Raw genomic sequence first — 26,096 nt, 5'->3', positions numbered from 1 at the left:
GAGATTGTCATAGAGGACTATGAGGGAACAGAAAGAGAAAGAATGTTGTATTGTATACGTCATATGTTGACATGTCAACACTCAGGCCTCCGTGGAACACGGATGTCTAGGGAGGTTTAGAAATGAGCAGTTTGGTAGCACTAGGACACAACTGCACAGCATGCCGGAATCTAAGGCTGGTCCCATTGACTCTTAGCAACAGGAGCAATGATGAGTCACGAAGAACAGTGATGCGGTGGGCATGGGCAGACATTTTCAAAGATCATAGGCTAATACACATGTGAAACACCTTCTAGACTCAGATTAAATTACGTAAAACTTGGAGACGGCTAGAATTACGTTTTATAAGGGAAATGCAAAAGTTTTGTAAATCGTAGGTGATCACCATTTTGGTGCCCGTTATCGCCGCTAGTTGAGAAGCAGGAAAGACGGGTCTCCCTATGGATGCGCGCAGGCGTACCCGTGCACATCAAACCTACCAGCACGAGCAGCCCGCGGCCAGTGCAAGGCCACGGTCATGTTGAAACACTGTGATATCTTCATATGATATCATTAAATTATTTGAAGATCTTGCTTAAATCTTAAAAATGAAAGACTTTTGGTTATAGTAGAATTAAAATAAAATGGTTAATGTAATGTTGTCAGGCAAAGTGTTAAATGTCAAACGTGACTGAAATGACAGGTAAGTGTATTCTACTGCGGCCCTCATTGGCTCCACATACAACATAGAGAAGAAACAAACAAAGAAACCCAAACTAACAGATGTTGCATGCAAAAATATTTATTCTCACAGGTTATTATCGTGTACTGGAAGGTCAGAAACAATGGTCAAAATTCTTCCGATAAGGGTATTGAATTTGCACTATTCTGTGCAATAATTTTATTATAGAAAATACACGATTCTTGAAAACAAATGAAGTGACTAATTTGAGACATATCACTAACTTCTGAACTCCGAAGATTATTAAACTTAGCTCAGGTATTTTCAAGAGAAATGCTCAAATTTTGAAGCAGCTTGATAGCACAGTATTTTTCTCATGACCAAGGAATAAAAATTTAATACTCTACTGAATGATCATGTCTTCAGTATAATCAGATTGAATAGAAATTCAACATTTTAATAAAAGTCATTTTCTGGAAAACTAGTGTTAATAGAATAGACACATTTTAAGAACTATGTGATAAATTTAAAATAAAAACAGATAAGGAATTATTGGAAATAATATATAAGGATATATATTCATGTGGAAATATATGCTAAATAGCTTATTCTTTAATTCACTGACATTACCATTCTTACCATTCTCAATGTATATGATAATGAAGTATCTAAAAATACACTAGCATTATTCAAAAATGTAAAATAGCATATGAGGAAACTATTTCAGCTCTAAACTCCTGGTGATTTATTGTTAGAATAAGAAAAGCAAAATCATTCCCATCGAGTCCATGCCGACTTGTAGCAGCCCCGTAGGACAGGGTAAAACTGCCTCCACGATTTCAGCGATTAAGTGAGTAGAAAACTCCATCTTTCTCTTGAAGAATAGCAGGTGGTTTCAAACTGCCGACCATGTCGTTGGCAGCCCGACTCATGACTCATTAAGCTCCCAGGGCTCATATAGTATAGGTACAGGGGAAGTGGTGGGGTGGGGAAGTGGTGGGGAAGTGGTAGTATAGGTACAGGGGAAGTGGTGGGGAAGTGGTAGTATAGGTGCAAGGGGAGTGGTGGGGAAGTGGTAGTGTAGGTGCAGGGGAAGTGGTAGTATAGGTGCAGGGGAAGTGGGGGGGGGGTAGGAAAGTGGTGGGGAAGTGGTAGTGTAGGTGCAGGGGAAGTGGTGTGGAAGTGGTAGTATAGGTGCAGGGGAAGTGGTTGGGTAGGGAAGTGGTGGGGAAGTGGGAGTATAGGTGCAGGGGAAGTGGAGGGGTAGGGGTAGCATAGGTGCAGGGGAAGTGGTGGGGTAGGGGTAGGGGTAGAGTAAGGACAGGGGAAAGGGTAAGGGAAGGGATAGGGGTAGAGGTAGATACATCTTCCTGGATTTAGATGGTATATTATAAAGCAATTTGAATAGTCTTTTTATGATCTGGAGGAATCTGGTTAACCGATCAATTTTTTCATACACAAATTCCAAAAGATTTACTGGTTACAGTATTAGTGTTCTCAAATACTTTCCATGGTGCTCCTGGAGGGTGGAGATTTAGCTAGTTAATTAGCTATCGTCACAAATATTCAAAGACTTCATGCGTGTATTTCTATATAGCTTACGTCTGAGAGAAAGAGATCTGACAGAGTTATTTTGTTAATAGTTACCATTCAGTCATGTATCATGGAATGCTCCTTGGTCCTAGACCATCTTCAAGGTCAATTGTGGATCAGACCATTGTGATCCATGGAGCTTTCTTTCAACAGTGGCTTTTATAAGTAGGTTGCAAAACTCATCTTCCAAGTCCATCTAATCTGGAAGCTCTGCTAACACCTCTCAGCCTCACAGAAGCATGCCAGGATGCACCAAGACATGCAGGGTCACTGAACATGAGGTCCATTGGTGAGGAAGACTAATTTATTACAATTCATAAAGAAATGGTGATATGTGTCATTTAGGGATTTTATTTACTATTTAATCACTACTCTGTACACTTAGAAAAACAGTTTAACCAAACAGTATATATCTATGTCCAAACATATTTATTAGCATCTGATGCACACAGAAGCAACAATGAAAGAAAGACATAGCATGGTAAGATAATATATATACATTTGAACATGAGTTAATTCATAAGCAAGTTAATTAAATCAAAATATTAAATGATATTAAATCTTCAGAAGGTTATCCAACTTCATTGCCCATTGATTGAGTATAAAATATGTTGGTGAGACATTCTTTCCATATTGTATTTTCTGTCCAAAAGATCTAGTTTATTACTAATCAATCTTTAGCTATAAAAACTGTGGAAAATTCCAGAAAATTGATCATTTTCACTTAAGAATATGAAAAGTATCTAGATTTTCTTAGTAAGAGGAAAACAGAATGGTTTCTAACACATTTGAAAGTCTGTAATCAGGGCTGTTGCATTTGACGACCTCGCCCACAACTTTATTTCCAGGAAAGTCAGAAAGAACATGGTATACGTCAGAGATGTTCTGTGATCGCTTCCACCTTTCAAAGTACCAGATATTTCAGAGCTGTGACCTTGTTATACATGACGGTGACCTTGTTATACATGACGGTGACCTTGTTATACATGACGGTGATACATCACCCCTTTGCGTGATTAATTGAAATGCTAATATGAAAGGTGCTTTAAAAGCATAAGCTTCCTGACTGAAAAATGGCAAGGAGAAGGAACTGATATAAACTATGCATCAGGATTATGTTTTGTAAAAATAGAAAACTTACATAAAATGTAATTAATCTTTTCATGAATAATCAAAATTTAAAACAATAAATTTAAAATAATTGTGTCACTCACAATTTATCTAATATTTCAGAACATTTTAGGACCTGGATTTAAATGCAACCCCATTTAACAAAAAGTTGGGGCAATTTCTCACATGCTTGTTAACTGAGCAACTTAATTAATTAGAAGATTAAAGGAAATGAAGATAGAAAAAATACCCTGAATTTTGGAGAGAGATAATTCAGCAATGATATTCAGGAGAAACAATTTACAAAGAGGATGGTCATTTAAAATGGGAATGTATACTGATTAACACAATAAACTTTAGGAAACTAATGATTGTGAAGTCAGAGTAAACAGTGATTCTGAAAAAAATATCTTATTGGAAATAATAAAATTTTGTCATCTCTACAACCTCTTAAGCAGTTTAGGGTAGGCAAACTGTGATGCTGCAGTTGCGGGGGATGGGGTCCATTTGGATTACAGCAAGCATTTCTTCAGTCTCTGCTTTTCAGTTCACGCTACAGGTATAGCTTGCATCACCCCAAATAATTTATTTATTATTTACAAAAAGCATTTTTATGTTGATTGTTACTTCTCGTATTATTTACTGATATCATCTTATAAAATTGCCTTTGAATTCCAGAGTGGTGATTTAGTATAAAGAAGGAAAAAATGAAGCTCCCAAATGAGAGATTTTGCTGTAGTGTTTTTGATTTACCTAAAATTATTATTGCTTGATGACTCCCAATTGAGAACATAAGTGCAGAGTGAAGGGTATAATTTATTAGACTCAAACTTACTGAAACCCTAGATTGCTATGAGGAGGGCTCAGAACAAAAGTGGAAGTAACTGTGCGGACTCATAAAGAAACTTTATCATATAATTTAACCGATAAGTACCAGTATTCTCTAATTTGTGATGTATTGAGTTACAATAATTTTCACTTTTAATCCTCTGTTTCTTGATTTTTCCTGTAGCTATTAGTGTTATTAATTACATCAGTATAAGTGATTTATATGTACCCCGGCAATCCCTTTGTTGAGTATTATAATCTCAAGAAGGAAGAGTCATACATCAACACAGTATATGCATACCTATGTGCATAACAGCAGCAATCACAATAGCAAGAACCCGGAAACAACCCAAATTCCCATAAATAAAACAATGGATAAAGACTCTCTGGTGAATGCACCAGTGGAATACTACACATCTCTCAAAAAGGATGACACCACGAAGAGCCTCCTGGCATGAATGGCCCCGGAGAACATGACGCAGAGTGAAATCTGTCAACCACAAAAATGGAATCCTTCAGACCACTATTTTAGGTCACAGAGGCAGGGTGTCCAAGTTCACGACTCTCATACCCGAGGGAATAGATTTTGGAGTTTACCAAGAGTGGATAAGAGCACAAGGGAGGGAAGACAGAGCATTGAGCTAGTTAACAGATGTTGACTTAGGTGAAAAGAAATAGCAACCCACAAAAGAGAGAAGAGAAACTGGTGGGGGACGCGGGGGGTCCGGGAGTGAGGGGTAAACTATTAGAAATTTGATGCATGATGTAAATAATTAAATTGAAAGCTGATGATGTGAACTATAAACTTTCTCTTAATTTACAATAAAAAATGGCAGGCACAACCCGCATATGCCACACACAGGAAAAAGCATGGCATACAGCGTTCTGTAACCTCATGGATTATTGCCTCAATGTGTCTAACCCGGTTACCCACTCTTGTAAACATATTAATTTGATATTATTTCATGATAATTTGAGTTTAAGGGCTACTCTATTGGCAATGTTTTATCATGTATGCACGATTTTGTACTTTTACTGGGTAAGTACGTATAGAATTTGATAGCGTTGCAGCTAGAAAACAGTATTAATGTAAAATATAAGACATTTCGGCGTGGTCTAAATCATGCGCATCTTATTTGTGAATTATTTCTCCTGAAGTTTTAGAAAATAGTCTCTGAATTAAAAACATTTGGAGTCATATCGATAGCACTGCAAGTTATCAGAGATAAAAGATGTAGTAATTATAATTTCTGTACATCGTTAGCCAAAGGTTAATTTTATGTGATGTACTAATTGACAAAAAACTAATATGCATTATAAATAATGTTAAAGTATACTTTTAAAATTACTTGTAGTGTTTCCAAGACCCAAATACAAATAAAATGTATCTATAAATCCAGGAGAGAGATGGCTATAGAGACAGTAACTGCATTAATAATTTCTTGGGGGGGCATGGCTGGAGCAGGAGGGAGCACATGGGGAGCTAAACACACTGAGTACACGGAAGAAGAAAATGCTCTGACATTCATCGTGGTGACCACTGTATGAACTATTGATGTGATAAGTCACTGAACTATGGAGTTGTATCATACGTGAACTATATGCCAATAAGCATTTTTAGAAGATACTATTAATAAATGAGCAATAATCTATATTTTTATAGGAAGGATTGAACTGACTCAGAATTTACAGAATCATCAGAATGGAACTCCACAGTAAATCAGACTCTACCTGTATTTAAGTTTGAACTCAGGTTATTTGTCGATGGCCAAGTGAATAGTAATAAATCATGAAGATAAAACATCTAACAGTCGTACCCGATTTTCATAAAAATTTAACATTATGATGTATTATTTCACTTGCATATCATCTAAAATAATGACGCCCCCAACTAATGTACACAGAAAGTAATCAGGATGATATAATAGATGATAAATCTGAAGGAAATTTTACTCGCATAGCACATTATTCATGATCTTCCTCTGAAGAAGTTTCTCTATGTATACTATTTGTTCTTCAAAAATAGGATCCTAAATTTATAATATATAATTTATTCACTTAAAAAGGCTTGAAAATGGAAGATTTTGTCAAAAAAATCTTTAAACTTGATTTCATTATAATTCTGAGCGTTTCTCACCCAGCATATGACAGCTAATATTTGATTGACTTTGGAGTGAACTACACGTTTTTATCATAAAACTGAGCGAGGACGTTCAAAAGTCAACCTGTTTGTAATTATTGCACTGCATTACTGCTTGTAACCCAGGGCCATTTTACATAACATTCAGTACCTTGTTGTTTTCGTGGATCGTAAATCTGAAGCCCAAACAGGGGCGGTCTCTCCTGTCTCAGTAGTGTGACCTTACTGGATACCAAATCTAATTGAAAAATGGAACCGTTCATATAATCAGTCCAGAACACATAATTCCCGTGATGTGACAGTCCAAATGGGTGGTTCAACTCTTTCCCACTGTAAACAACCTATGAAATAAAAAAAACCAACAACCGTGAGAAATAAGAGCTGACTATTCAAGGCATAAATTTTTATAGAAAGCAATGGCTTTAAAAGTTTAGTGGACAATGATATCATTCTTATGGCATCCTGTATTTTCTTTCAGTCTATTTTAAACATAAAAATGAACTATTAAAATGAATTTTTAAAATGTAACCATAAGTTTTTCTGTTATAAGTATATTCTTTAGACCATTTTTTAATCCCTCTGTCTAAATTATCTTTTTCTTTAAGGTACTCCAGGACCCTAGAAATCCTGGGGCAGAAACAGATCAAATTAGCTTCTTATGTATTTTGCACTAGTCAAATTATATAGCATCATCTAATGGCTTTTGAGGGAAAAGGATCGCCCAAATTCAATGTGACCAGAGAAATTTAAAGACATCTAGGAGATGAAAATGGGGAGAGGTTGAGGTTTGAATACAGAAATGTTGCTTACACTGTATAGCTAAAAGAGCTTCGTGGATTAATTTTTATTTTATATACCAATTTACATTTCAGTCATGTGTTTTTGCTATTGTTGTTTAAAGAAGCAATCATGCTATATAATTATTCTAATATTCAAGTTCCCCTTTCATGTTGCAGATTGTTAAACATAATAAAGAATAATACTTTCAATAATAACAATACTGCCTTTTCACTACTACCCATTGATACAGTTTGAAAATGTATATTGCATATAATATGGAAAGTAATTTTGTATTCATTTCATTATATATTAGGGAGCTGAGAGGTTTATCCAAGTAATTTAAGATAATAAATTCCATCTTGCAACTTTTGCATCTTACATCTGAATTCTTCATGCCAATTGATCACATTTTGAATAATTGAATATTTGTTGTTTTTCAAATTTTCTCACCACTATGAGGGTTATAGTTTGCTAGATTTAAAATGTTATGAATATTTTTACATGCCAACAACTTTAAATGAATCACATATTTATTCAGCACTCAATTGGAAGTGGCTTTAGGTTAAATGCCAACTAGTCTTACTGATTTGGAGAAAATATTTAAAGCACTGTTATAGTTCAACATAGTCAACTAATGTTGAAATGGACAGAAGAAGAGTGCATTATTTCCATACAGAATTCATAATGGGTAGGCTTGGTCAAGGGTGCAGCGCTCTGTTTGCAAAGAAACAAAAAGTGTAGGCCAGGGAGAGAATGTTCATATTTTATAATATTGTACTTTGCTATTTCTTAAGTACTAGAGACCGTCAGTTCATGTTGCTACATGCATTTGGTTAATTGTAAGCTAGCACTCAGAGAATCTATTTTGACAAATATGGCTTTGCCACACAATGATCAGCTTTGCCCAAGAATTTCAAAATCATTTTGAAATGCTGAACCCCCAAAAAGTTTAATAAAAGGAAGCTGGCATCTGCTCAAAGCAATCGATTTGAAGTTCAGTTCATTATTATCATGAGCTACAATTTATTTTTTTAATATATGGTTTCTTTTTTATTCTAATTTTATTTATTTTTAAACATTTTATTAGGGACTCATACACTCTTATCACAATCCATACATACAACAATTGTATAAAACACATCTGTACATTCTTTGCCCTCATCATTTGCAAAGCCTTTGCTCTCCACTTAAACCCTTAGTATCAAGTCCTCTTTTTTCCACTCCCTCCCCATTTCCCCCTCCCTCATGAGCCCTTGATAATTTATAAATTATTATTTTGTCATATCTTGCCCTATCCGGCGTCTCCCTTCACCCCCTTTTCTGTTGTCCGTCCATCTCCCAGGGAGGAGGTCACACGTATATCCTTGTATTCAGTTCCCTCTTTCCAACCCACTCACCCTCTACCCGCCCAGTATCTCCCCTCACACCCCTGGTCCTGAAGGTATCATCCACCCTGGATTCCCTGTGCCTCCTGCTCCTATCTGCACCAGTGTAAAACCTCTGCTCTATCCAGACTTGCAAGGTAGAATTCGCATCATGGTAGTTGGGGGGGAGGAAGCATCCAGGAAATGGATGAAAGCTGTATTCTTCATCGGTGCTACATCGCACCCTGATGAGTTTACAATTTCAATATCGTGACATTCTTTATTCAAATAAATTCATTGCAATCCATCACACTTTTATAATATGCTACGTTTCAGCTGCGAAAATGAGAGATAGTTGGCTTGAATTGAGTTGCTTGGTCACAACAAACTCTTCAATAATGTAGAAAAACTGAATTTTAAAAACAGATCAGCCTTCCTGGGAGCTTCTTTTTAAAACCTCACCGATCCTGGCCTACCACAGTGAGCAAGGCCCGGGCTCCCGGAGGCAAGTGCCAGCTGCAGTACTTAATGCTCAGCCTCCTTTCACCACCCCACAGAGACTATTGGCAGCCACCTCAGAGGGGTAAAAATAAACTCAAAAGTATTTTTAACACAAAACAACAAGACTCTGTGAAAGAAGAAGCCCGTGGGTTACAAACAGCAGCATTTGTCTTTTACCTTCCTGTGAGTGCCATTCAAGGAAACTTTCTCAATGTGATCGTAATAGGCATCACACCAGTATAAGGTGTTTGTGTGAAAGTCCAGAGTTAAACCATTTGGCCACAGCATCTTGGAAGTCACAAAAATCTGCCGATTGAAGCCATCCATCCAGGCCTTCTCAATCCTTCCCACGCTGTCATCGATTTCATCTTCTTCCCAGTCTGTCCAATACATCCAACTAGGGCGTCACAAACAAGAACACAGACATGATATTTAAGCCACACACCTTAGAGACAGGCACTTCCCTCGGATTTGGTACCTACGTACCAAATAATAACAGGTTGATTTCTAAGTGCAGACCTGCTGCTGGAAGGTGGGCAGCTTGGGCTTCTTACTGATGAAAGTGAAATGTTGTCCACTGAAGACAGTCCATTTGGACACAGTACTCCAAACCCAGCATGCTTATTAGTTCCATGCATCAATTAGCTGAATGGTAAGTGTCAAATACATCTTTTCTATGGTCTTAACACTAAGTCTGGTATGTGATAATTTTTTGAAGAAATACTAACTAGTTTTAAATGTTGTTCATTTGACAAAGAACATAATCAATGATGTGATTAAAAAAGCAGATTGACTGACATGAGAACTCATGCAATAGTTAATGATCTTCTCTGGGCCTTTTTTAATCTCAGATGAATTATAATTTTTAAAGACAGATAATTGGATCACCTTGTTCTAAAGGGCACAGCCATACTGGGTTTGTTTGGTTAGGTCTAATTTGTCTTCCCTGATGCAAATTATCTATGCTTTATTGCTGCTTATTATTATCCCAAAACCCACAGAAGATGATTTAGCTGTAATAAGTTGAATAACGGGAGGTTAACTGACCTTGAGAATTTGAGCTCTAATTTCTACCTCAAACAAAAGCATCTGTCTTAAAAAAAATGTGTAAGCTCTAACAATGAGAAACGGGGCCTTTATTTTAATACTCCAAATCCCTCATGAATAAGGTTAAATCACTCTACATGTGGTTTTTTTGGGTCATGTAAATTATTAGCTAAGTTTTAGGTTTTGATTCATTCACCATATATATAATTGTATAAAGCCCCAAAGCTTTTATAAGCTGTTGACCCTGAGAAGTGTTTATTATACCCCCACCTCCTATCTTTTATAAGCTTTAAATAATTTTTGATAACACCACTGTCGGTCCCGTTGTTTTTCATCCAGATAGTTCATCCAGCCTGTCCTATTCAGACAGACCTGTGGAGTCACTAACATGCACGAAAACTAGACAGAGGAACACAAAGCAACAGTATACAACCAGACAACAAACCCAGGGACAAGGGAAAAACATGGGACCCCAAATGGTAGAGAAGGGGGAGTGGCAGGCCTGGTGGGAAATGATCAAGGGTAAGGTTGCTTAGAGAAGAGGTATACTCTAGCCCAGGTGGCGATGAAGCATGGTAGTAGGGCAGGAGGAAGGTCAAGGGAGATGGAGGAAAGAGCTAGGAGTCAAAGGGCATTCATGGAGGTCCAGACAAAGACATGTACATGCAAATATATATAGGAGGTTGGGGAAATAGATCTTTGTGTCGATATTTATAGGTCAAGTATTAAGGTGGCGGAAGGACCTTGGGCCTCTACTCAAACACTCCCTCTATGCATGAATACCTTCTTTTATTAAATTGGAACTCTATGATGCTCACTCTCCCGACACAACGGCTGGAGCCAAAGTGGGTGAACAAGTAAATGTGGTGAAGAAAGCTGATGGTGCCCGGCTATCAAAAGAGATAGTGACTGGGGTCTTAAAGGCTTGAAGATAAACAAGCGGCCATCTAGCTCAGAAGCAACAAAGTCCACATGGAAGAACACACCAGCCTGTGTGATCGAGTGGTCCCAAAGGGATCAGTTACCAGGCATCAAAGAACAAAAAATCATATCATTGACTGCACACCTCCATGATAGGATCGCTGAAGACAAATGGGTGCACAAGCAAATGTGGTGAAGAAAGCTGATGGTGCCCGGCTATCAAAAGAGATAGTGTCTGGGGTCTTAAAGGCTTGAAGGTGAACAAGCAGCCATCTCGCTCAGAAACAAATAAGCCCACATGGAAGAAGCACACCGGCCAGTGCGATCACGAGGTGCCCAAGGGACCAGATATAAGGCATCATGCAAAAAAAAAAAAAAGATATAAATGTGTGTATGTATGTGTATATATGTGTATATGTATATATGTATGTGTATATATATATTATATTAAATGAAGGGGGAAGTGCAGAGTGGAGACCCAAGGCCCAAGTGTCGGCCAATGGAGATCCCCTCATAGAGGGGCTTAGGAGAGGAGATGGGTTAATTAGGGTGTGAGGTAGTATCGATAAAGAACACAGCTTTCCCCCAGATCCTGGATACTTCCTCCCCCCAACTACCATGATCCGAATTCTACCTTGCAGGGCTGGATAGGACAGAGGCTGTACACTGGTACATATGAGGGTTGGAGGTACAGGGAATCCAGGGTGGATGATACCTTCAGGACCAAGGGCGTGAGGGACGATGCTGGGAGAGTGGAGGGTGAGTGGGTTGGAAAGGGGGAACTGATTACAAGGAGCCACATGTGACCTCTTCCCTGGGAGAGGGACAGCAGAGAAGGGGGGAAGGGAGACCCCGAATAGGGCAAGATATGACAAAATAACGAGGTATAAATTACCAAGGGCATATGAGGGAGGGGGGAAAGGGGAGGGAGGGGGGGAAAAAAAGAGGACCTGATGCAAGGGGCTTAAGTGGAGAGCAAATGCCTTGAGAATGATTGGGGCAGGGAATGTATGGATGTGCTTTATACAATTGATGTATGTATATGTATGGATTGTGGTAAGAGTTGTTGGAGTCCCTAATAAAATGTAAAAGAAGAAAAGAGAAAAAAATGATTAGGGCAAAGACTGTACAGATGTGCTTTATACAATTGATGTATGTATATGTATGAACTGTGAAAAGAATTGTATCAGCCCCAATAAATTGTTAAAAAAAAAAATAAAATAAATAATAATTTTTGAAGTAATGCAGGGAACTTCAATATCTGTGATGAAAAATCCAACTCTATTCTAAACTGGCAGGGTTAGAATAACTGAAGTATAGTATACCATCTCTTTTTATATATGAATAAATTATTTTGTTTGGATTCGGTTTTTGACTCAGTGAAGAATATTGAGTTTCTTTGAGTGAAAAAATAATCGATGTGACAGGCTTCAATTCAAGGGCATCAAAGTTCAAGTCCCCCAGTTATTCCTCAGAAGAAGGCGACAAATCAGCCCCCGAAGCCATGGGAGCACAGTTCTACTCTGACTCCTGTAGTGCCATCATGAGTCACCCAGAGGCCTCATGTTAACTTTACTGGACACAGAGAGTATTGAAGTCATTGACTACTATCCACCAACTATGCTTAACCTTAGACAGAAACATAGAAACCGGCCTTTCTTGTGTCCTGTGAACAATGGTGATGTAAGGGGTGGCCTGCTGGCCAGGGACAGCAAGGTCAGTAGTTTGAAACCCCCAGTGGCTCAGTGGGAGAAAGGTGAACTTTCTACACTGTTGTAAGAGTTACAGACTTAGAAACCCACAGGAGCAGTTCTATCATAACCTTTGAGGTCAGAGTGGATTCTATGGTAGGGAGTGTGTTTTTGTTTTGTTTTGTTTTGTGATCTTTCCTCAAGAATTTTTACTATTTGTATAATTTAGGTCCAAAGAATCAGTTTATTGTTCCTAATGCTATACTAAGTAGATATAACTATTTGACATCTGCCAAGTAAATTATGTAAAAATTATGCAAAAGATGCAATTTTTTCATCTCTGTCATTTTTCTGAAATCACTTTAAATATAATTAATCAAAATAGTTGTATAATGTTTGTTAAATTACAAACTCTTAAATTGCCATTATCTTTCCCTGAGTCTTTACTTTCTGATTATATAACTCATTTATTTAATTTTATTCATGCTCCCAATTTGAATTGTATAATATGTTGGCTAACCTAGATCGACTTAAACACTTAAAAAGTTTTTCTCACATGGAAGTATAATGAATTTGTTTTCTGGTACAAAATCTCAATTTTGTTGTTGATCTAAGATCTAGATAATAAATGAAATCACGTAGTACTATATTAATTTTGAAAAAACACAATGAGTTTGTCTTCAGGAAAGAGAAATTCATTGTTTGGTATTTTTTTATAGATAAATATTTTGAGAGTGCAGAACTGAAGCTTTATAGTTCTACCTTATTAACATAAATAAATCATTGTGAGACATATCTATAATCATCAGCCTGAAGTACAGTGCCATTAAACTCTCCTCCAAATGTGTTTCAACAATTGACAAGGTCTGCCTATCCTATTCTTTTATACTTTTCTATTTCTCTATTCTGAAAAGTGCTCCAGGTCTGACTTTCATCCATTTCAAAGGACCTCTGAAAAGGCATTCCATCTTTACATCTCTTGTGTCTCTCTAAGAGAGCTGTCAGGCTATCATCCGTGTCTTCCTTAACCATGAGTTGAAAATGTGGTTTTTATCTTCAAAACATCGCAATTACCCCTCTGGCAACAAAATAAATACAGATGTCTTATCATAATATTGAAGATTTCAGCATATTTCTCATTTCATCTGCTCTAGCTATTATGAAGTCATTACATTTGTAAACTGTTCATGAATTTCTCTGGCTGTAAAATTGTTATCCAAACAGAGGACAGAGACTAATCTTGTGATTGTCCTGCCAAGCACACCAACTCTATTCATGGGCAAATATTAATGATCCCTTTAGATTCAGCTCCAAATAAAACCTCTCAGTGAAGCTCAGAGAAGCATTCATTCCTTTCTATTTTATCATATTTTGTGTCTAGACTGGATTATAAACTCCTTGAAGAAAGCGATTATCTATTGATGTTTTCTATGGTATACTTTAATAAAGAATTGGATGAGCATAACTACTATTCACTCCATAAAGTGGTTTATGAAGATTTTGACAAAGAATTATTCTGAATTAAATTATTTTTGTTAGTAGATATTATGGTATAGAAAATGCCTTCTGTACACAGTTTCAAACAGAGAATGTAGTAGAAAAAATCAAATAAATCAGTTTATCATTTTCCTTTCCCTAATCTCCCAGAAAAAAATATTTAGATAATTTGAATGTTATAAGTGTTCTGTAGGAATATTTTTCATTGTTTTTATAATTATTTGAACAATTAAATTTGCAAGGCTTCATTTCCTCATCTGTGACCTTCTTCTTAGTAAGAAAGTTTTATTAAATGTAAATCTGATCAGATTACTTGGATGTTTTGATTTTATAATCCGAGGGAAAAAGACAAAGCTCTTGTCACTGCTGGAGAGCCCGCTTTCCTTTCTCATTGTGTCTGCAGACACTTTTTCCTATTTGTTGCCTAAAATCAAGTCCCATGAGAGCTGGGCTACCCCCTAAATACGGTAAGCATAGCCTTACTTGTGCTTATCCATGTTGAACAACTGCACAGTGCTTCACTGTGTCAGTAATTCTGCTTTTAGGTTTCCCTGGCATCTGTCTCTCTCCCGACTTGCCATCATCTTCTTACAGGATCAAAGCCTCTTTTCAAATTTAGAAGCCTTGACAAGATTGTCTCCAGCATGCAAGAAAAACATGAGCCTGTTTTTGCTTATTACTAATCAATAATGGACACTTCCACAAAGACTTGAAATCTGTCCGAAAATGTTTACTGCAGGTAATAAATAAACACAGCATGCTCCTTCTTACCTAGTCTGTTAGATGCTCTGTCTCTGGGTCCACTGCGTTCCTTGCAGGGCCTCCGGCATCCAAGCTCTGGGCAGTCTAAGTGCTTTGGATACACGATTGTCTTAATCTGAAACAGTCCTCCTCAGCTCTCCATGGCTGGGTCTATCTCACCTTAAGTAGCATATCTAGAAGAGGCCTCTTCCCCAGGCATGTTTCGCTGTACTTTACTCCTATACTTCTCTGCATGTGAAATCCAGGGTGGGTAGAGCTACAGAGACAGCGGTAGCATTGCTGTTTTCTCGAGGGTGTGGCTGTGAAGTTGGGGAAAGGGGGCAACTGATGGCAATGAGGGCAAGACGGAAGCAGATGTTCTCAAATTGATTATGGAGATAATAGGACAACAACCTTTAATATGCTGGAACATTTGAATTGTATGACATGTGAAATATGTGCCAAGAAAACTTTTTGTATTTCAGTAAGTCTAACTCTCAGTCTCCATCATGCCAACTATCTTGCTTTCCTCCATCCTGTGTTCTGTTGAAATGACATTGTGCTTCTTCATGACTCATTTGGTGACATACCATCCCCCCTTGAGGAGGTTTCATACTATTTCTGTTTACTTTACTATGTATGTGTTTCTGAGATGGTTTTTTATAGACATATTCTATTTGAAGATATGCCTGGAAGAATTAGAGCCATTTTTTGTGGTCCCAAAGGCAAATATAGTATCAGTTTGTTGATGTATATTTCAGGGATATCTATAGACACCCACACACACCCCAACTCATACATAGATATTAAGTTCAAAAAGTTCATATTAATCTGAATATCCAGATAGAATGAACAAGGTAGCTGCTCTATGTTTCAAGCTGAAGTGGGATACCTACCTATCAAGGGATGTATGGAAGGAGATCCCTTTATTTGATTTACAAATGGGATCAATAGCCTCTACTTTTTTTAACATTTTATTAGGGGCTCATACAACTCTTATCACAATCCATACATATACATACATCAATTGTATAAAGCACATCCATACATTCCCTGCCCCAATCATTCTCAAAGCATTTGCTCTCCACTTAAGCCCTTTGCATCAGGTCCTCTTTTTTTTTCCCTCCCTCCCCGCTACCCCCTCCCTCCTGTGCCCTTGGTAATTTATACATCGTTATTTTGTCATAATTTGCCCTATCCGGAGTCTCCCTTCCCCCCCCCCCGCCTTCCCTGCCATCCCTCTCCCAGGAAGGGGGTCACATGTGGGTCCTTGTAATCAGTTCCCCCTTTCCAACCCACTCGCCCTCCACTCTCCCAGCATCGCCCCTCACACCCTTGGTCCTGAAGGTATCATCCACCCTGGATTCCTGTGCCTCCAGCCCTCATATGTACCAGTGTACAACCTCTGCCCTATCCAGCCCTGCAAGGTAGAATTCAGATGATGGTAGTTGTGGGGAGGAAGCATCCAGGATCTGGGGGAAAGCTGTGTTCTTCATTGGTACTACCTCGCACCCTAATTGCCTCTAGTTTTTTTTCTAAATCTGTAGTGGCCTCAGGGCCTCAGAGACCCTTTTAACTCTATTGAAGGACCATTTATGTCCAATAGTATACTAAGAAGAAAGATACTGTTTTGGACATGCTTTGAACTTATAGCCCTAAGCAGATTTGGACAATGTAAAATAAATATATTTTCTTAAAACAAAGCCCACTTTGGTATAATGGCTATATGGGTAACTTGTTTTAAAGGTCCAGAAATAGATCAAATAATTATGTAATTCATATGTAAATCACTAAAATTACTGTATAATTTTATTTCTTAAACATATAAAGTTTACACACTGCCTAGGAAAAGTTTCCTGTACTTTTAAAACATATAATATATTCAAGAATTTATGAAGTTTGGGTCGAGGTTTTCACATTAAAAAGTTTTCTATATGTAAAATTTTGTTTTTCAAGTAATAACACTGAATAAAATTAAAAGGAAACCATATCACTAAGAATTGCACACAATTTTCCATTATAAAATAAATAGCACATGTTCTAAAGTAGGCCACCATATGTAAACAGTGCTTGTGTTGAAAATTTTGTGGTCATCTAAGACCTTTAATAAGCAGTAAACTAAATAGCCAAGAGTAAGCTCCCAGAGAAAGGCTTCCTTGGCTTAAAATCTACCCAGGTTCTTATTGGTTATTGGATCTATAGGTCAATTACCAGTTTATAAAACAGGAAAGCAGCAAAAAATTTGATCTATCTAGCAAAAAATGGCACACCATAATGTATAAAAGTAAACCCAATCAGCTATATTTAATAGATCAGATTTTAATTATATTTAAAATATTTAATTGATTGATTCCTGATTGATTATTTGCCTGGAATGCAAATAGTCTAATGTGAAAATTATAATTTCTGAATAAATTATGGAATACATCTTTTATACAGATAATCTGTTTCATTTCATTCAATATATTTTGACATGTCTATTTTGAACCTTCTTTGGGAGAGGAAATCTCTAATTGAGTGCTCTTTCACAATTAGACCGTTCATATGAATTTAAACAAAACGTGCTATGTTAAATCACATAGAAATCAATGTATCTAATGGAATGTTTATTCTATTAAATTGATAAATGTTCCATACCCATTGACAGGATCTACTACAATTCCTCTGGGATGAGACATTGCTCCTTCTACCAGCGTCTTCCGACTCTGCGCGGCCTTTTCCAACCTGGCCACGCTGATGGTTTTCCGATGGCCATCATTTGTCCAGTACAGGTTATTTCCTATCCAGTCCACAGCAATACCTTCCACATTATCCAGATCTGTAAAATAAGAATAATAATAGGAGTAAAAGACACATACTCTTGTGCATTACTTGTGATCTACGTACTTATTTAATTCAAAAAAGGATTCATTCAGATCCATGAATTTGATATATGGGTATTTATAAATATCAAAGCTCAATTCATTTCTATCTTATTTTTGTGTGTTTTTATTTGAAGAACAATCTTTCTTCACATGGATTTCCATATTCTATGTATTTTTTCAAAAACTAATCAATATTGATATGTATATGAATTGAAACTCACTAAGCTTAAATTAAGATAAAGATCTGGAGAAAAAAATAAAGCAGAAGTGATGGAAGAAAAAGTGAAAGATATGTTTTCAGTATTAAAAAATCATATAGAAAAATTTACAGGTAAAATGAGAGCATGTTCAAACTTATAATATGCAATATGAGTAATAGAAAATTATATGAATGCCGTCACATCTAGAAGCCCACATTTGAAAGACCAAAGGGGCTTTTTTCATGGACGTGCACGAACAGTGATTCTTAAAGAATTGCCGAAACATGTCTGCATATTTTAGCCTTATTTTAAAAAAGAATCCTAGTCTAGGCTTCTGTAGGATACAGACAATGATAAATCAAAAGATATTCTAAGAGTTGCATCGGAAGAGTTCACCCAATTCACTTTATTTTATAAAAGGAGAGCTAGTACTTCGTGAAGATAGATGCTTGTTATCTACGACCACAGCAAAAGCCACAAAATGGGATGAAACTCAAAATCACATGATTCACTATGTAGAGACCCTTAAACTTTAAAAGTGCACTTGTCTTATGGTGAATCTCTAATACCCTGTCATTATTTTTTGTCATTTTCTAGGCCACCCTCCTTATATTGCATAAAGTTATTGTGAACAGCTTCTCTTCTGTCAAGCCTAGGTAATTGTATGCTGTTCCTCTTAACGTCTCACTGTCCTCAAGTCAATGCTCACTTCATAGTCACCCCTGTGGATTTTGAGACTATAACGTTTTAGGGGAGTAGAAAGTCCAGTCTTTCTCCCACTGAGTTTCTGGTGGTTTTGAACTGCCAACCATGCAGATCACAGGCCAGCGCTTATCCACCACACCACCAGGGCTCTTACGTAGAAGGTAGAAGAGTGGGACTCACTGGACAAAACCATAGGTAGTGCTGCATTAGCGACAGAGCTCTGTTTCATTTATTTCTGCGAAATCAACTTCGTATTTCCTCATAGGAAAGACATAATAAGTAATTTTCTATTATTATGTCTTGCAATTGATGTCCCTCTGCATCAGGAAAAAGTTTATTTTTATTTATCATTATTTTACTATTACTCTTAGTGTGTGTGAGATCCATTATGCTAATCAGCACATTCCCTGAATCAGGACAATTTATACACATTGTGATTTGATCGAACTGAAAATCCCATTGTAGTGCATCAGCTATGTGCTTAATCCCACTAGGCTATCTACTTCATTGCCATTCAATATGAGTAATTTTAATAGCTCAATTTTGCCTATTATAAGAAAAAAGGTTTAATTTGATGACTACTTTGTTGACACTTAATTTTTACAGAGCATGTTCCTGTTCCAGAATAAGGAAAACTGAGTAACGGACTAGGTTCTATTTATCCTAGGCTGTGGCTGGTTTTTCTTGTTCGTTGGTTTTCTGAGCACTGATGAAGCAGTAGTGGACGCACTCCTCAGCTGCTAGCCAGAGCGAAAGTTCGAGCCCAGCAGTCATTCATTAGGAACTGGGCGAGGCTGTGGGCTTCCAGAAAGATGAACAGCTGTGGAATGCCTGGGAGGAGCTCTGCTCTTCCTTAAGAGTGTGGCTATCACAAACAATTGACTTAATTGCAACAGTTTGGTTTGGGGTTCAGGTTTTAGATCCTTTCAAAAGACTGAATTTCATTTGAAATCTGCTCCACCAGAGAAGGGCTTCCTTTTCCAACAGCCCCTGGGTGCTAACAGCGTTGCCTTGTAACATCTGACTAGAATTTCACATTTCGTATGAACTCATTGTAAAACTGTCCAACTGAAAATTGTTTCAGGACCTAAGTAAACAATCCCTCAATGTGTCCATCTCCAAAGACGAACACGGATATCAGTCCTGAGGAAAGCAAAATGACTATTAAAAGACAAGAAAGGGAAAAGATCAGCATGGCTGTCAGAAGAGAGTGAAATTTGCTCTGAATCTTCTCCAGTAGCTAAAGCAAATGGGAGGGTAGAAAATTTCCAAGGGCGGCTGAGGAAACAATGTACAATATTATAATGAAATGTGCACTACCTTTGAGTTAGAAAACCCAAATGGGCAGGACACTCAGTAGACCTGAAACGGAAAGAACTCAACACACATTAATCCTCCATTTGCAATACTGAAAGGTTCAATGGGAAACAGATGAGATGATGTAAGATGCAGCAATAGGAATTGGAAAGCCAACCTGATCACTGTACCAAAAGCATGTGTAGACGGTTCACCATTTCACGAGGTAGCACATGATCAAGAACCAATGGTCCTGAAGGAGTAAGTTCAAGCTGCCCTGAAAGTATTAGTCAAAAATTGAGGCTCCATGAATTGATGAATATCAATAGAAATTTTCAGCAAGCTGATGGAGCCGTGGAACTTCTCACTTTTCTATGTAAAATTGGAAGACAGCTACTTGGACATCTGGCGAAGAGATCCATATTTGTACACATTCCAAATAAAGGTGATAAAATAGGCTGCTCAATTTATAAAATATCATATCCAAGTAAAATATTGCTGATGATAATTTAAAAATGATTGCAGCAATGCATTGATAGAGAGCTGTCAGAGTTTCAGGTTAATTCAGAAGAATATGTGCATCCAGGAATATCATTCCTAATGTCAGATGAATCTGGGTTGAAATAAAAAATACCCAAAAGATGTTTACATGTGTTTTATTGACTGTGCCATGACCTTCGACTGTTTCGATCTTAATAAATTGTGGACAACCTTGAGAAGACAGAGGATTCCAACCCCCTTCATTATACTCCTGCAGAATTTGAACATGGATTAAAAGTCAGTTGTGGGAACAGTACAAGAAATGCTTGCTGAATGGTTTAAAACCAGGAAAGAGGTGCATCAGGATGCACACTCTCACCACATATCCCTCACCGATAGGCTGAACAAAGAATCAGGAAGCTGGGCTATATGAAGAAGAATGTGGCAAGAGGAATGGAGGAACTTATTAACAACCTGAGACATTCAGATGAGAAGCGCTTGTTGAAAACAAAGAGGATTTGAAGCACATGGTGATAAAGATCATAGATTCAAACATGCAGTATTGATTACAATTCGATGGAAACAAGGCCAACATCCTCACGACTGGACATGCAGATTACATCCAGCTACATGAAGAAAAATTGAGGTTGTCAAGAATTTTGTCTTGATAGGATTCACAATCAATACTCATGCAAGTGGTAGTCAAGAGATCAGATGCATGTTGTAGGAGGGAAATGTGTTGCATGAGAACGCTTTAAAGTTGTGAAAATCAAGGCTGTTGCTTTCAGGATTATGGTATGCCTGACTCATGCTATGCTATTTTAATTGCCTTGTATGCAGGTGAAAATGGGATATTGAATACAGTAAATAGAAGAAGAATTGATGCATCTGAATTCCAGTCCTGGGGAGGAATAGTGAGTACAACAGAGTGCCAAACATCAGTTTGGGAAGAAGTACAGTCATAATTCTTCAAGCAGCCAAGGATGAGAAGACGTCATCTCTTCTACTTGGACAAGTTGCCAGGAGAAACCAGTCCCTGGAGAAGGACAGCATGATTGGTAAAGTGAGGGACAGCGAAAAAAGAGGGAGGTCCCCAGCGAGATAGATGGATACAGAGACTACAACAGTGTTCTCGAGCACAGTAACAATTGGGAAGGTGGTACAGACCCGGGCAGTTTGTCAGTCTGTGTGCTTAAGATTACCACGAGTCTGAACCTACGCAATGGTAATAGAGACGACAACGTAAATGTGAGAAGATAATAGCATCTGTCCTATAGAGTGATGGCAGGGCTACAACTAACGGCAGGTTCAGCACTTAGCCGACTGCCTGGAACTTATATTCTCTACATGTAGTTTTTATTGCTTTAACAAGATTATTTAATTTATTTATACAACTAAAATTTATATAAATAAAATTGTAAGTCATATATGTCTATATATTCTCTTTTCTTTGAAGATAACAATCGATAGTTATGCATATATACTTCTATGTTCTATTAAAATATCATGACACTCTATTTTCTTGCATGTAGACCAGTGGCCATTTTTAACTAGAAATAGCAAAGGCAAAGTCAATTCTGAATAAATGGAAAATGTTGAGTGGAACTGATTTTGCTAAAAAACATGAGAAGCAGAACTTCAAAGAATCCTCGGATCAACTGGTGGGTTGGTTTTGCCTGTGAAGAAAGGTATGCTTCCACAGCAGAATGGAATATTGGTTCAGATCAGAAGTTCTGGAATCGGGATTTCAATGCTTTGTCACTTACTCTCACATATCCTTTAGGAAGTTTCTTAACGTTCCTGTGATTCCATTTCCTTAGCTTTAATATGACTGCAAATGTCATTTGCAGGTGAGGCCATTACAAGGGTTTTTGGAAAAATAATGACAATTTTCCACAAACTTTTTGAATCCTTTTTGTTTTACTCGACCTTTCTTCCTAGTCTACCTTAGTCTAGAAGCTCTGCTGAGTGCCGACAGCATCATACAAACATGCAAGCCTTCCTCCAACTAAGGCACCGCAACTAACTAGATGCTGACAAGATATCCTATCTGGGAATCAAGGGGTTAAATTTCTGCCACTAGTGCCCCAATATTCAAAATAGTTGCAGGTTGGGAAAAAAGTACTTCAACACTAAAGCATGATTGAAATGCTTACTTTTAGACAATTATAAATGCATGTTACACACTCACAGAATAGAGGATTAAAGTCATCATATATTTAAAATGAATTATTTTATTTCTAAAAATGCTGATCAGTGATGCAGAAATATGTCAAGTCTTATTCTCTGATCCTTATCATTGTTTCCTTATTTAGAGAGAAGGATTTTTGCAGATGTAATTAAATTAAGGGGAGGGGGCAATTTTGTTTCTCTGGTCAACTATTGGCCTTCATTGTGGTAATCCTTGGGTCAGTTCCCAGCCAATGGACTGCATTCATCAGCATCCCCATCAATCAGTAGAAACGTCCTGTTTCGATGATGCTGAGTGGGCCCCGGTGAGGTAAGGGTTATGTGCGGGGCTGCTAAGGTCATCCATTCTAACCCAGCAGATGCTGGGAGAAAGAAGAGGCTTTCTACCCCTGTAAAGCGTTACAGTCTGGGAAACCCACAGGGCGGCAGTTGTACCCTGTGGAATAGGATCACTGAGAGTCAGACTTGACCGGATGGTAGTGAGTCTGGTCTTTGTTTTATGATGCTGACAAACTTCCAGCAAATCACGCAGATGAAAAGAGACTTGCAAGAGAAACTGACCAATCTACTTCCAAATATCAGCAAAGGAAACCTATAGGTCACAGTGGTCTGATCCATCCCTGATGATGGGAAATGCATGGTATCCGGTAGTACCTTGTTCCCTATGTCAGGAATTGGCATGCCTTAGGTACTAAATGAATACCATTTAACAACAGTGATTAAATTAAGGATGTTCAAATAAGATTAGGCTGGGTTATCAGGATGGAGCTATGAGACAGAGACACGGCCACACAGAGGAGAGACAGAAGAGAAAGAGTCAGTGAGATCATAGCGTCAGAGATTGGAGAGATGTAGTCACAACCTAAGCAACTGTGAAATCGGTCAGATACTGGTAAAAGTAAAACAAACAAAACACCAAACAGACTCTCCTGTACAGGAAGGCCGCCGGCCTGCCAACACTTTGATTTGAGGTGTCCGTCCTGAAGAACTGTGAGGAACTAAATCCCTGTTGTTCTTAGATTCCTAGTGTGTGTCCATTTGTTCCAGAAGCCCTAGGAAAGGATTACCAGGGCCCAAGTTACAACATCACGAAATAAAAAGTTAAGGATCTGGACAGTGGCCTTAGTTTCCGGACAGTCTATGAGCTTGCTATCCAAATCAGATGGTATAGAGCTGCATGATTGGCATGAGAAAGTGGCTAATGTAAAAAGGAGTGAATCGGGAATTATAAACTAAAATGGGCATGGCCCTGGTGGTGGCCGTGGATCACATCGTGTGGTTAATCCTGTGAAACCATCAGCCACGTGGTGGGAGGAGGAGGAGGAGGGAATTTGCTCCTATCACATTTACTCGTGGAATTCCAAAGGGGTGGTTCTACTCCCGGCTTATCAGGCTCACTATTTTGCCGAGTGGGAATGAAGTATCCGTGAAGAAGAGGAGAATACGGTTAACAGTTGTTATCAAGCCATTTCTGACTCAAGGTGTCTTTGTGTGTTCACAGTAGAACAGCGTCACAGGATTGTCAAGACTTTGGTCTTTCCAAAGCAAAGTCATAAGCTCTCTTTTAAGGCATAACATCATGGATTCCACTCACTAACCTTTTGCCTAGGGGACTATTTACCCATTTGCGCTGCTCAGAGGGTCCTGAAAAAGAGCATGGCGTGTCTTTAAATGACGGGATGTGCAGCATGAATGTGACCTTGCCTCAGGCCGGAGATGCCGCCCTTCACCTCAGGGCCAGCACTTAGACAACCCCTCATATCCGGGTCCTTAAATGATTAAAAGTCTCCCTAAACATCTCTATATGTCACGGGGCATCACAGCCTATCTGTCTCTGACATGAGGGGTGCGTTGACTTATTTAATAGTGTGACAGGAACATTTGCCTGCTGAACTTGCTCTCTTGTGGGGTTTCAGAAACCTTTGGCTAGGCACTGAGGTTTGTGATATATTCTGTCCTCCATGGCTAGCCGAAGGCAATGTTTTCATTGTAATTTTCATTTTAGTACTTTTTAAATCATTAGGATTAGGAGGGGGCCATGCTACTCTCAATAGGGAGGCTATGCTCACCAAGAACAGCATACGCTGCTGCTCCACTCAAAGTGAGAGGGAGAATGCATTTTACATTATAGGGATATCTCCTTTTACAGATGAAGCGGAGTATAATAACAAAGACAGGGCCTTGGAATGATTTCATTGAATACACCTGGCCAGGAGAAGGACAATCGTTGGCTTTTTTGGAGTCAGATTGAATGCTGTCCACCATGTACCATGAAGGATAGAGTAGGTTTGAAATTAAAAATGTATCTTTGGATAGGGAGGATATATGCTACACATTTTTTATTATTTCACCAAACTTTTGGTTGTAATATCTGAACACTCACTAAAAATAGGGCAAAGGTCACTTCTATTTATAACCCCTTTACTCATGAGTTTTTTTTTACAAAGTGAAAACAAAGTTTAAAATATATTTCAACTACTTGAAATAAGATATTATAGTTATTCTTAGATAATCCTCTTAGTCGTAAACTGTGTTATAAATTAGAAAAATAAAATAGCTGGGGGTGTATTTCGTCAGCACTAAATTACTCAATAATTTTCCATGTTAGATGAAATGGCGGTGCATTATTGGTCACTTGAGAAACTGTATTTCACATAAAGTGATTGCCATGAGTTCTCTTTTCTAATATGTTTCATGATTGTACACTTGATCATGTAAGCATACAAACAGTTGCATTTCCCTTGACAATTTTAACTGGACTTTTAAGAAATAAACAAAGCAGTACACATTTTACCTAGCCATACGGTTTAGTGAAATATTCTTATCATTAAAAACCCAAGTAGATCTTAAAAGTCAAAAGCTGTGAATCATTCTTACAAGTGTCATGACAAAGAACAAATCATCACCCCCAGTGACTCTTTGGAACGTACTTTATCAACCTAAATTAAGCCAGTCTACTTGCTTCACACACGGAAAGACCCACAGAGGGGAGGGGGGAGGAAAAGGAACTAAGTAAATGTGTGAAGGAAACCCAGTCTTTCAGTGTAGTTTGTTTGCCTAACAAAATCTTCACACACGTCTAAAGAAGACACACACAAGCACAAACTCCATTGGTTCCACAGGTGGAGTGAGAGAGATAAAAAAGCAGTAAATCCTGGGAAAATCTAACAGGAAAGCCAAGAAAGATCCTAATTATTTGTATTTGGGGTATGAAAGAAGCCTAAGAGCCAGATACAGATACTTGTACATTCTACCAAAGTAAATAAAACCAAATTCGGTCTTTGCGACATACGCATACGTGACCTCCCGGGAACCCACACTTAGTAGTCAATGTGCTATTGAGAAAAGTGATTTGTGTTAAGTACTCTCTTTTAAAACTTGGAGTCCAGAACCTTAGAAGAGATCATCAGAAGCCAGAAAGGTCCTAGAGCCAAGCTGCAGTGGAAGAAAGAAAAGGAGGCGGGGCAATGAGCGGGACTGTGGACCA

The 26,096-nt window shown here is 38.0% G+C and overlaps 1 protein-coding gene across 1 annotated transcript in view; it reads right to left on the bottom strand.

Moving 5' to 3' along the window:
* LRP1B (LDL receptor related protein 1B) overlaps positions 1-26,096 on the bottom strand; it is a 1,653,255-nt gene that overhangs the window by 797,436 nt on the left and 829,723 nt on the right. The window contains exons 12-14 of the mRNA XM_075529151.1: positions 17,512-17,692; positions 9,155-9,374; positions 6,484-6,673 (exon numbers count right to left, since the gene is read on the bottom strand). Of these exons, the coding sequence (XP_075385266.1) occupies positions 6,484-6,673; positions 9,155-9,374; positions 17,512-17,692 (591 nt within the window). The remainder of the gene's footprint in view (positions 1-6,483; positions 6,674-9,154; positions 9,375-17,511; positions 17,693-26,096) is intronic.

Source organism: Tenrec ecaudatus, chromosome 13 (assembly GCF_050624435.1).
Source record: "Tenrec ecaudatus isolate mTenEca1 chromosome 13, mTenEca1.hap1, whole genome shotgun sequence".
Taxonomy (NCBI): domain Eukaryota; kingdom Metazoa; phylum Chordata; class Mammalia; order Afrosoricida; family Tenrecidae; genus Tenrec; species Tenrec ecaudatus.
The sequence above is the reverse complement of the archived record's forward strand: the minus strand, read 5'-3'. Positions and strand labels throughout refer to the sequence as shown.